This window comes from Coregonus lavaretus, assembly GCF_964263955.1.
Source record: "Coregonus lavaretus genome assembly, chromosome: 18".
NCBI lineage: Eukaryota > Metazoa > Chordata > Actinopteri > Salmoniformes > Salmonidae > Coregonus > Coregonus lavaretus.
The window spans coordinates 30,625,345-30,638,740 of NC_140005.1; the positions used below are offsets into that span (position 1 = coordinate 30,625,345).

Genomic DNA, 13,396 nt, shown 5'->3' on the forward strand with positions numbered 1-13,396 from the left:
GAATGTGCTGACAACACAATTACACAAACATTTTCAATGGAAATCAAATGTATCAACTCATGGAGATCTGGATTTGGAGTCACCCTCAAAATTAAAGTGGAAAACCACACTACAGGCTGATCCAACATTGATGTAATGTCCTTAAAACAAGTCAAAATGAGGCTCAGTAGTGTGTGTGGCCTCCACGTGCCTGTATGACCTCCCTACAACGCCTGGGCGTGCTCCTGATGAGGTGGCGGATGGTCTCCTGAGGGATCTCCTCCCAGACCTGGACTAAAGCATCCGCCAACTCCTGGACAGTCTGTGGTGCAACGAGGCTTGGTGGATGGAGCGAGACATGATGTCCCAGATGTGCTCAATTGGATTCAGGTCTGGGGAACGGGCGGGCCAGTCCATAGCATCAATGCCTTCCTCTTGCAGGAACTGCTGACACACTCCAGCCACATGAGGTCTAGCATTGTCTTGCATTAGGAGGAACCCAGGGCCAACCGCACCAGCATATGGTCTCACAAGGGGTCTGAGGATCTCATCTCGGTACCTAATGGCAGTCAGGCTACCTCTGGCGAGCACATGGAGGGCTGTGCGGCCCCCCAAAGAAATGCCACCCCACACCATGACTGACCCACCGCCAAACCGGTCATGCTGGAGGATGTTGCAGGCAGCAGAACGTTCTCCACGGCGTCTCCAGACTCTGTCACATCTGTCACGTGCTCAGTGTGAACCTGCTTTCATCTGTGAAGAGCACAGGGCGCCAGTGGCGAATTTGCCAATCTTGGTGTACTCTGGCAAATGCCAAATGTCCTGCACGGTGTTGGGCTGTAAGCACAACCCCCACCTGTGGACGTTGGGCCCTCATACCACCCTCATGGAGTCTGTTTCTGACCGTTTGAGCAGACACATGCACATTTGTGGCCTGCTGGAGGTCATTTTGCAGGGCTCTGGCAGTGCTCCTCCTGCTCCTCCTTGCACAAAGGCGGAGGTAGCGGTCCTGCTGCTGGGTTGTTGCCCTCCTACGGCCTCCTCCACGTCTTTTGATGTATTGGCCTGTCTCCTGGTAGCGCCTCCATGCTCTGGACACTATGCTGACAGACACAGCAAACCTTCTTGCCACAGCTCGCATTGATGTGCCATCCTGGATGAGCTGCACTACCTGAGCCACTTGTGTGGGTTGTAGACTCCGTCTCATGCTACCACTAGAGTGAAAGCACCGCCAGCATTCAAAAGTGACCAAAACATCAGTCAGGATGCATAGGAACTGAGAAGTGGTCTGTGGTCACCATCTGCAGAACCACTTCTTTATTGGGGGTGTCTTGCTAATTGCCTATAATTTCCACCTGTTGTCTATTCCATTTGCACAACAGCATGTGACATTTATTGTCAATCAGTGTTGCTTCCTAAGTGGACAGTTTGATTTCATATAAGTGTGATTGACTTGGAGTGACATTGTGTTGTTTAAGTGTTCCCTTTATTTTTTTGAGCAGTGTATATCACTGTGGCGTGTCAACTAACGGGTTATAGAGCAAACAACGCAATTATCTCAACACAGGTTGTAATATGGCCTTTTTCCTGGCTTGCTTCCACAGTGATTTTACCCACACACTGCTACTGGCCAAAGATTACATTTGTAGTGCTTTGGAGGTCACTGACTGACACGTTTCAGTGATTTTGCATGAGCGTTGCATAGAGTTTTTCATTTACTAAGCAATACATAGCACTCTGAACAAAATGTTACTTGCAAAATCCGATGTGAATAATGTTGAATGAGGAGCTGGTTGTGACTGGTTTGAGTCTGTCAGGTTTTAACAGTAAATGTCAGATCTATTACTGTCAGAACCGAGGGATCTGTCTCATAATTTTCAGTCCCAGAACTCTGGATGACTAAACCACACTCACCTCGCAAGCAGCCCTGTGTGGATCAGCTACTACCCACCCACCCACCCACACGCTCATGTGTGCACACACACTATGTTCGGATCAACTGCCTGCATGCTTGCTGTGTAAGCAGCCTGTCGATGGCTCTTTAAAACGGTTAATCTGTTCTTCTGGTTCTCCTTCAAGTGTCAGTTTGAATGGTATTTCAATAATTGGACCTGAAACGAAGTTGAGATGTAAATGGTATTTTTAAATAGCGATCAATAAATAGTTTGCTTGCATTCAAGTACTTTTATTGGTTCCGTAATATAATGGAAACAATTATTTAACATACAGGGTGTGCAGGTTTTATTCCACCCCAGCACCAACACACCTGCCTCAACTGTCTATCAGATGTGTTAGTAAGTGCTGGGCTTGATCAAAAACCTGCAGACCCTGCAGCACTGTGGGACCAGAACTGTCCAACCCTGTACTGACAGTGTTTAGGCTAGTGTGAGACTCCACAGAGCTAGATCCCCTTAATAGACTACATGTCCCATGATGCTATGCGTGGAAGTGGTATCTGGAACAGAACACTGAGTGCTCTAAGAACATCAGGGAGATAAAGGAGGGGGAATTTGATACAAAATGATGAAAGGAACCTGAGCCATCCACCAATTTACATCAAATAAATGTTCTAGACATACAAAGCTGCATTTTTGTGTGAAGACTCACAAACATTCATATTGATGATCGTGTCCTCAAGGCGAGAAGTCAGGTGCATTCGAATTATGTCATAATACATTAGTGTTGCAAGGCAGGGGGAGGAGTGCAGGGACTGTGGGGTGCAGCGGCTCAGGGAGGCAAATAAAACAAACACATTAACACTACAGCATGCAGTAGAGAGAGGTGGTTTTATTATCTCAAGGTGCATTGTTATTAGACACAGAGGGGGAAGGGGGGAGGGATCGCACCAGCCCAAATGATGTCATGCAGCTGCATGCCAGCAGGAGAGTCGTGTGCATAGAGAGAGAGAGTGAGAGAGTGAGAGAGAGAGAGAGAGAGAGAGAGAGAGAGAGAGGAGAAGGTGGGTGAGAGTGGGTGCTGATGAGAGAAATGTGCCTGTGTGGGCTATGAGCAGAGGAGAAAGGTACAGTACATTTCAAAGGATGCAGAAAGAAATAAGAGAAGGAAAGAGAGAAGGCAGGAAAAAGAGAGGGTGGAAGGGAGTGGTAGAGGTTATGAGTGGAGGAACAGAGCCACAGCATTGGAGGCATGAAAGAGATTGAGGGAGAGAAGAGAAGCGGGAGGACGTTGCTTGTATAACACTTCTCCATTATAACACTGCATTGGACTGTGCAATCTTACCCCTGCAAAAGCCGCAGAGCAACCCCATACACCTTGAGTCAGTGTAAAACAATGACATAAACATTCCTAAGAGAGGATGGAGAGGGGGATGGGAGGAGGAGACGAGGAGAGGAGGGTGGACGATGATGTGCTTGCAAGGAAAGCCTCATCACCAGTAACCCTTCAATGATGTCATTTCCAGCCAATCACGGGAGCTCTCTTTCCTCTCTCTGCAGATGCAGTACATGCATCTGTCCCATCGTCCGCACAGATCACATAACTAGACACAACAAACAATAAGAGGACAATGTCAAGAGGAAAGCAAGGCGTTACGTCACTAAAATGTAATAATCCTAAATAACAGACGATGCAACAACAGTCATGTTTGCACGAGGTTTTACAGTACATCTATAAGTGTTGTGAGGTGGGACACAGGTTTGCAGTGCTACAATGTGTTTGTTAGGGGTTGGCACATAGTGACATGGGTTTACGGTAAAGATATTAATTTACCTTAGTATGGTGGGACTATCTTGTGATAGACTTAACAATAAAAATGTTCAATTGTGTGTGTGTGCGGGTGGGGGCTTGCAGGTCTGCAGCAAATCTATAGGTGCTGTTTGGGGAGTTGGGGTGGGGGGCTTGTAGGTCTGCAGTGAGCCTCTGTGCAGCGGGATGAGCTCACTGCGTCAGTCCCGTGCAGTTGGCCACTCACCCATACCAAACAGCACCATCCATTATTCATTAGACTCTGTCATTATTCCTGTCATTCCTCTCTCTCGCTCATTATACAGCCTGTAGTGATATTAGAATTCAGGGTTTCAATCAATCAATGAAATTACCATTTGAAAGACCTTAGGGCAGGAAGGAGTTGAAGAGAATGGAACACAATGGGACCAAGCAGAATGTATGCCAATATGTATGCCATTGCAAGTAATCCCTAGCATTTATTTTATGTCCATCAGATACAGTAAGAATGACATCATGCTTTATTCCAGAGGGGCAACACACATCCTGAATCCACTTACCCTCCTCACATTAAACCCAGAGGATGACGTCATAAGAACAAGACTCAATATTGTAATAGCGGTATGAGTCATCCTGCTAAGTGCGACTGCTGGACCAAAGTTACCCTAACGATAAATCAGATGAAATCAGTTTCTTATTTAATATTTTCTAATATGACTGCAGGCGCATATAATGATGTCATCTTGAAGACTGCATGTCGTCATTGGACTTGGACACCACAGATCCTCTTCAATGAAAATAAAGCTTTATCAAGGTTAGGTCTTTGTTATGTGACAAATTAAATGTGAAGGTAACTTCAAATGGTGTATCAAGACACAGCTAATGATAGGCAGCAGGTAGCCTAGTGGTTAAGAGCGTTGGGCCAGTAACCGAAAGGTCGCTGGTTTGAATCCCCAAGCAGACTAGGTGAAAAATCTGGCACTTAACCCTGGTTGCTCTGGATAAGTACAGTGGGGGAAAAAAGTATTTAGTCAGCCACCAATTGTGCAAGTTCTCCCACTTAAAAAGATGAGAGAGGCCTGTAATTTTCATCATAGGTACACGGCAACTATGACAGACAAATTGAGGAAAAAAAATCCAGAAAATCACATTGTAGGATTTTTAATGAATTTATTTGCAAATTATGGTGGAAAATAAGTATTTGGTCATTAACAAAAGTTTCTCAATACTTTGTTATATACCCTTTGTTGGCAATGACACAGGTCAAACGTTTTCTGTAAGTCTTCACAAGGTTTTCACACACTGTTGCTGGTATTTTGGCCCATTCCTCCATGCAGATCTCCTCTAGAGCAGTGATGTTTTGGGGCTGTCGCTGGGCAACACGGACTTTCAACTCCCTCCAAAGATTTTCTATGGGGTTGAGATCTGGAGACTGGCTAGGCCACTCCAGGACCTTGAAATGCTTCTTACGAAGCCACTCCTTCGTTGCCCGGGCGGTGTGTTTGGGATCATTGTCATGCTGAAAGACCCAGCCACGTTTCATCTTCAATGCCCTTGCTGATGGAAGGAGGTTTTCACTCAAAATCTCACGATACATGACCCCATTCATTCTTTCTTTACACGGATGAGTCGTCCTGGTCCCTTTGCAGAAAAACAGCCCCAAAGCATGATGTTTCCACCCCCATGATTCAAAGTAGGTATGGTGTTCTTTGGATGCAACTCAGCATTCTTTGTCCTCCAAACACGACGAGTTGAGTTTTTACCAAAAAGTTCTATTTTGGTTTCATCTGACCATATGACCTTCTCCCAATCCTCTTCTGGATCATCCAAATGCACTCTAGCAAACTTCAGACGGGCCTGGACATGTACTGGCTTAAGCAGGGGGACACGTCTGGCACTGCAGGATTTGAGTCCCTGGCGGCGTAGTGTGTTACTGATGGTAGGCTTTGTTACTTTGGTCCCAGCTCTCTGCAGGTCATTCACTAGGTCCCCCCGTGTGGTTCTGGGATTTTTGCTCACCGTTCTTGTGATCATTTTGACCCCACGGGGAGAGATCTTGCGTGGAGCTGCAGATCGAGGGAGATTATCAGTGGTCTTGTATGTCTTCCATTTCCTAATAATTGCTCCCACAGTTGATTTCTTCAAACCAAGCTGCTTACCTATTGCAGATTCAGTCTTCCCAGCCTGGTGCAGGTCTACAATTTTGTTTCTGGTGTCGTTGACAGCTCTTTGGTCTTGGCCATAGTGGAGTTTGGAGTGTGACTGTTTGAGGTTGTGGACAGGTGTCTTTTATACTGATAACAAGTTCAAACAGGTGCCATTAATACAGGTAACGAGTGGAGGACAGAGGAGCCTCTTAAAGAAGAAGTTACAGGTCTGTGAGAGCCAGAAATCTGGCTTGTTTGTAGGTGACCAAATACTTATTTTCCACCATAATTTGCAAATAAATTCATTAAAAATCCTACAATGTGATTTTCTGGATTTTTTTCTCTCTCAATTTGTCTGTCATAGTTGACGTGTACCTATGATGAAAATTACAGGCCTCTCTCATCTTTTTAAGTGGGAGAACTTGCACAATTGGTGGCTGACTAAATACTTTTTTTCCCCACTGTATGTCTACTGAAATATGATATTGCATGAAAACGATGTCAGCCATGATTTGCACAGACAAAAGTGTATGACATTTGACTTTATTCACTACTCCCCAAAAAGAGTTCTCAACTGTAGTTATAACATCCTCCTCATACTTGTGTTCAATTTTGACACATTATTCTGCTTTTTCTTGTAGACATGTAATTACTAGTAGGCGTTTTGACACTTTCCCATTGAGCTGTGAATTCCTCTCCTGCTCTCTAGATCCTATTTTTTGTTCTCTGTGTGTCTGGCGACATTTGTTGCCCACGGGCTGAGAGGAGGGGAGCAGAGGGTGTGTGAATGTTCTTGTAAATGCCATCGCGGAAGTGAGTCACCATCACTGGAAGAACACAGCAACACAGGAGGCGTCTGGCTGCTGCCATTGTTTGTGTTGCCGTGACAACATCTCTTCACGGTTTGTGCTTATGTGAATCTGTGTGGTAAGACTCACTCATCTTGAACAAATGGAGGGACACTTTACCATTAAGACTGAGATCTGTGATAAAATACACCCCTGTATCTGTTGGGCTTGCTGTGCTGCTGCAACCATGACTCAGCAGGCATGACTCATGCATTTGCATTACACATATAGCATTACACATATAGCAGGAACCTACAATAAGCAGCCACAGCAGCAGCTATCAGAGCAGATGAAAACTGCATCTACCGTACAGATCTGAAAACATTGAAAGGTTAGGGACGAATGTAGGGTTAGTGATATGGGACCAGAGGACTCACCGACGCAAAGCATTGAAGGGGAAGTTCCCCCATTTTTACATGTGGCCTTATTTTCACTCTTTCTGTGCTTGTAGTTGATCCCCCAAACTATTTTTGGATATTTTGTTTTGTGAAGAGAAAATTGGTTGTCACATTTTGCGGAGTCATCGCTTGGCATTGACTACAATGCATTATGAAAATGTGTCTAAAGCATGTTATAAAATGCTCCAAAATAATTCATATTAAATCAGAATCTCATTCTGGATATTGTCTCAGCATTTATTTATTTTTATCGCTGTGCTATTTATAAATCCGTGTTTGAATGATGTAGTTTAAAACAACAAAAATATGCAAATATGGATTTATGGGAGAGTGGAACATAAAAAAAAAAAAACATTATCCACAATGGCATTCTGATGTAATAACATATGGTTTGGAGTGTTTCAGCGTTTTATATGACATGCCTAGACATTATCATAATGCATTGTAGTCTATGGCAAGTGACGACAAAATACACAAAAAAAACATTTGGGATATCAACTTCAGGCACTGAAAGAGTGAAAATAAGGCCACGTAAAAATGGGTGAATTTCCCCTTTAACAAATGTGATTTCATCTGTAAGCTCATATACTGTCATTCTGTAGGCGAATGATGCCATACCCATCTGTAGAAAGGTAAAAGAAAACTGTATTTTCAGTCTTCACAGTATACTATGTTGCTGTATTTGTGTATGTGGGATAGCCAGTTTGATTCTTAGGCCAGGTGGAGAGAAGGCGTAGAATCCAGAATATTCCGGCTATCCACCCCATAGTTTCATTCACATATGGCAGTGTGCATCTCATGCAGCCACACACGACTAGGCTGAACACATTCATAACAAATGTATTTAGCTTTTAGAGGATCCAAACAGGACTTTCACAAACATGAGCATATTTGCACTAAAATAGAAAACAAAACTATTTGTTACATTGTGATATAAAAATATACACTTCCAGAACTCTTGTGACTGATGAAAAGCATTCCCCAGGTAGGAATGACATACAGAGATGTGTGTTCTTCCACTGAAGAAAAAGCTTCATAGAATGAACTTACAAACAATATGCAATAAAACAACTTAAAAGGGGAAAAGAATATAGGATACAAGCACGTTATTCCATCAGTCATTATCTCAATAACCCTCCCTTATAAGCAAAATGAGTCTAGGGATAGCAGGTAGGGATAGAAGTCCCAGTAGCCAACACACCTAGGTGCATCTTCATAATCTAAAGTGGCAAACTTCCATCCTCTCTATCATTGTTGCTGACTGGAGTGAGCTGGTAGGACTATACTGTCTCACACCTTACCTGCGTGGCTACAGTAGATCAGTGCAGATGAAGGAGAGGGAACTAGGGGTGTGAACATTTACACAAAATTGGGATCATTAACTGGGAAAAAAATTTTTGGCCCACAAACTTTAAATCATAGTAGTAGTTGTGATAACTGCACTAACAGGTCACCGATCATCATCATAAAAGGAATAATTAAAATTAAACAAATACCTAACACAACAATGCTGTAACGTTAGTAGGATAGGCATCTTTCAAATGATTAGCCATAGATATAAAGCGCTCCGCACATCACTGTCATTAACAGTTGGAAAAATGGCAGAGTGAGACAGGGTGGGACAACAGTAAGGTGATTAGGGATGTACATCTCTCCTTACAAGCACGATTCGATACGCATCTAGATACATGGGCTACGATACAATACAGGAAGAATACTTTTAGTATCAAACAATTCGGTGCGATTTGATTAGCAGAACGAATTTGATTCGATGCACTAATAATTGTTGCATCAACACATTCATTTGCAATTTTGTCCCCTCACCCATGTCATATGCAGTTACAGGCATAAAATTTGATAGGCTGAAGAGGACGCACCAATTCAGTCACAACAGATGAAGTGTTTTCGAAATAAGGCAGAAAAAATCTGAGTAAAAGACGTTAGTGAACTGGAGATTCGTTTGAAAACGTTTTTCTTACCGATACATTTCATTTGGATCGGTTTGGACTCCCGCGGATCGATGAACTCCATTTGAATCGGGGACCGATGCGTATCGTTGAATTGTTCCATCCCTATAGGTGAGCACCGTCTGGTTGCCATGACCGCGATAGATGGAACTACATTGCCCCCTAGCGTTCATCCGCAGGACCATATCTGCATTGTGAATTCACATGTAATTAATACGATTTTTGTTATAGTTTATTTATATTTTTACACATGTCACATCCCTAGAGGGAACCACATTGGACTAATGAGATACAGCCCTTCCCATTTGCTTCATGCGTCCTTCGCTCGCTCTTCCTGGGGGGGGGGGGGGGGGGGGGGGTGTCAGGATCCTCCGGTCATCATTGAGACTTCCTATTTCGTACCTGCATCACTTCTTTCCTCTCCTTCAGGAAGTTCCCGAAGGCCGTGCCCTCCTTGCTCTCCTCAGTCACTGAAAGGGATGATAGGTTGTGTCAACAGGGGAACTTATATAGCCTGTATTTTTGTGCGTGTTATCATATTTTTGTAACATATCTTCACTTTCCACATAAGAATCATTGACAAATCATGATTAAGCTTGTTGTTAAGAATGCAAGGTGATTTGATATTATGGGTTAAGGCAATGATAGGACCTTGAGGCCACTCAAACTCTTAATTATTTTTTAAAAACTCTCCTCACCGTTGTGATCGATGTCATCCGTGTCACTGTCCTCCCCCTCTTCCTCCTCCTCATCAGGGTTACCGCGGTTGAAGATGAGATCACTTCGGCCAGCCACATCAGCTTCCTCTGGAGGACAGGAAGTGACATAATTGTATTATTTATTTCACAGAACACCTGTCTCATGTACCCGATCCAAGCATATTATACACAATATGGCGATCTCTTAGACTCACATACACACACACAATCAAGCACGTAATGGCACACAGGCACACAGACAATGGACACACACCTGTCCGTGAGGTCATCTCCATGGCAACAGCCCCCATGTCCTTCCGTAAATGCTCCATCTGTTCCTGCTGCTTCCTGCTCTGAGCATCGGCCTGGAGGGCATACCAGGACCGTCAGAGAAAGACCGACAGATGTCCCACGCACAGGCAAACATACAGTTGTTGTTCTCAGTATAGTGCACAGACGTAGCATTGGTATTGAAACACTCACCAGTTCTTTATGAAGTCTTTCATATTCAGGACGATAATCCCTGAATAACACAAAACAATTCATTTTACACACAAATATTACAGACAATGGTGTTTGTGTGTTTGCAGAGCAGCCCCCTCACTCACGTCTCGTACTCCTTTGCGGCCTCTGCCACCTGAACAAAGAACTCTTCCAATCCGCTGCCTGTGACTGCAGACACACCCACAACCTGCAAATGAAACACAGACGTGACCAATCAGAGAGGGAACACTCAATAAACCCTCTCTGAATTTTTTTATTTTGTCATTTAGCAGACGCTCTTATCCAGATTACAGTTAGTGAGTGCATACATTTTTCATACTGGCCCCCCGTGGGAAACGAACCCACAACCCTGGCGTTGCAAGCGCCATGCTCTACCAACTGAGCTACAGGGGACCCCCTGTATATGCACAGAAACACTTCCCCATAGGTTGATGTAAAAGTCAAACACAAAGCTCATGGAACGTTGTCTCACGTACACACACAGATCACAGAAAGCTCACACACAAATAACACTACATACAGTTCTCAGTATTGTGCACTGAAGTAGCATACAGTATTGAAACACACACAAACCCGTAAGTTGGTGTAGAACTCGTCCAGCACCAGGCTCATGGAGCGCGTCAGGTTGCTGACGTAGGACGTCTCCTGGTTCAGAGCGTCCTGGAACACCTCAAAGTCCTGCATCCACTCCACCGCAAAGCTGTGGTCGATTATGTCTGTCTGAAACCACAGACATGTACAGCAATGTACTGAAATCTGTGGTTTGTTATCTCTGTATTATTATCTAAATGAAAAACACATATTTCCTTTGATCATATCAACACTTGAGTGCAGATCTATTGCTTTTCCCCCCTCATTCAGTAATTCACTGTTACCAAGTTAGAGTGGTTTATTTAAAGTGTTCCAATCATTTCATACCTTATTCATGATGACAATGAAGGGCAGCTTGGTTTTGTACAGGATGCTAGGGGGCGGAAAGCACAGTCACAGAGTGAACAAGCAAATCACCACACTGCACTAGATCTTTATTGCCTATATGTAAAATATTCAATTTGTTCGAACCAATCTGTGGTTTTATTTGACCATGGGAAAGTATTTAATGCTCCCCTGTGTCAGACCTGCAGGCGTAGAGCATGTTGGACATGAAGGTGACTGGGTTGACGCTGCGAGACGTGTCCATCACGTAGACCACCACACAGGGGAAGGAAGAGGCCTGGAAACCCATTCACACAGACACCAAACTGATCACAACACCGATAACAATTTGGTTGTATCTAGTCATATAATTTGGCCTACATGTTGTAACACATTACTACTACACACCAGTGTTTCAGTGATGATGGTTCCGGACGCTGACCAGGTGAACACTTCTATCTGTCCAGGAGTGTCAATCAACACATATCTGTAGACATAGGTCAAAGGTTAGGGCGGCAGGTAGCTTAGTGGTTACGAGCGTAGTGCCAGTAACCGAAAGGTCGCTGGTTCTAATCCCCAAGCCGACTAGGTGAAAAATCTGTCGATGTGCCCTTGAGCAAGGCACTTAACCCTAATTGCTCCTGTAAGTCGCTCTGGATAAGAGCGTCTGCTAAACGACTAAAACAAAACAAAACAGGTAGGTACACACCAGAAGAGGGGATGGCAAAACAACAGTACAATGCTGTACCTAACTATGCTTCTTCTATGCTTACCAGGAGAACATCTACTAACTTTCTGAGAATAAAATATACTTACTGGTGATTGTACTGTTTCTTCTCAATGAATTTCATGACCTGAGGAGGCAAAACGGGAGATTTTGATTCATAATGCCCAAATTGTGCGAGTAATAATAATGGTGACAACTATTGGACAGTTGAGGTGTCAAACAAATACACGTCCTGTTACAACAGAAAAAGAGTTGGGCCTACCTGATCAAACCTCGTAGCAAAGAGATTCAAAGAGGTGACGATTCCTCCATTGGGACCTAGGCCATATTGCTTCATCACTTCTTTGTAATTCACTGTGTCACGGATATCTACAAGGGGACAATAAGCAGCGTTCTGTTACTTATTACCATGGTAGCTAGCTAGCTAATAAAATAATGTCGTGGGATATCAACATAATTACAATTCTTAGATTATATCAATAGAACATCAAGGAAAAATACTTTTCTGAACATTGAACAAATGAACGATTAGCTAGAATTATTACAGTATCAACATGATCCAGACACATTAACGTTATGCATGGTGGTCTGGATGATTTCTTACCAATGTTGGCTGGGAAAGGGACTTCGTGCACAGCAGGGTCTAGGTTGATGACATATGGAGGAGACTTCTTGGTGTGAAGATGAGCATTGAGTCGCTGAGAAGAAACAACAACGTCGTCAGATCTAGCTAGGTAACGTTAGCATAGGTAGCTAGCTAAGTTAGAACCCAGATGGCCGTGACTTAGCTAATATATACAGATTCCAAACTGCTTGACTAAAAAGCAAAGGAAAAACTGCTGAATTCCAGAATACAATTGTGCTTAGTTTGGTTGAGCTTGCTTTGTCTCATACACAGTACTGGTAACGTTAGCTAGCTAGCTAACTTACCTAGCTACTGTAGTGATAACCGTTAGTTAGCTAGTTTTGGCTTACCTGCACAAAAGTTGTTTTTCCAGACCCTGCCATGCCAAGCACTATGAGACAAACGGGTTTCTTCTGCAAAGCATTTCCCGAAGTAGTCTCTTGTGCTGGGTCGCTATTGTCGCCTCCTCCATCGTCGCAATCACTCCTTTCTCCTTCTGGACAAGCGCTCCCAGACGCAGTAGCCATGCTGGTTGTTGGTAGGGACTGTTGCTGTAAAGTGGTGGAGTCTGTCGCAAAGGGCCAGCGTTTCTTCTTATTCTTTGATGAGGTTTAACGGCGGTTGGCATCCAATAAATGCTGCATTACCCCACCTACTAGACTGGAGTATAACTCTTATACTTTGCTTTAAAAAATAAATAAAAATACCCTACCATCTAACACTACACTCACAAAAAAAATAATAACAAAAAAAATAATAACTACCATACTCCACTATTTAAATCTATTTATTCCTTCTTCAGGCCAACAGCCTGAAAGGATGGGGCACCACCACTTAACACACCCTGTAACTCTTCTGATGTCAAGTCTCGCACACCCAAATACCTTTCTGCAGCTGCCACCAC

General features: G+C 43.7%; 1 protein-coding gene across 1 annotated transcript; it reads right to left on the reverse strand.

The window, feature by feature from the left end:
* Nucleotides 1–6,337: 6,337 nt before the first annotated feature.
* On the reverse strand, nt 6,338–13,061 carry gpn1 (GPN-loop GTPase 1). Its single transcript, XM_084182605.1, has 13 exons — nt 12,843–13,061; nt 12,472–12,565; nt 12,130–12,236; nt 11,957–11,994; nt 11,549–11,627; nt 11,344–11,438; nt 11,144–11,189; nt 10,799–10,945; nt 10,330–10,412; nt 10,205–10,244; nt 9,996–10,086; nt 9,722–9,829; nt 6,338–9,493 (listed from the first exon to the last, which is right to left on the reverse strand). The coding sequence occupies exons 1-13, from the start codon at nt 13,017–13,019 to the stop codon at nt 9,402–9,404; spliced, it is 1,197 nt and encodes a 398-aa protein (XP_084038731.1). The 5' UTR covers nt 13,020–13,061; the 3' UTR covers nt 6,338–9,401.
* Between the last annotated feature and the right edge of the window lie 335 nt (nt 13,062–13,396).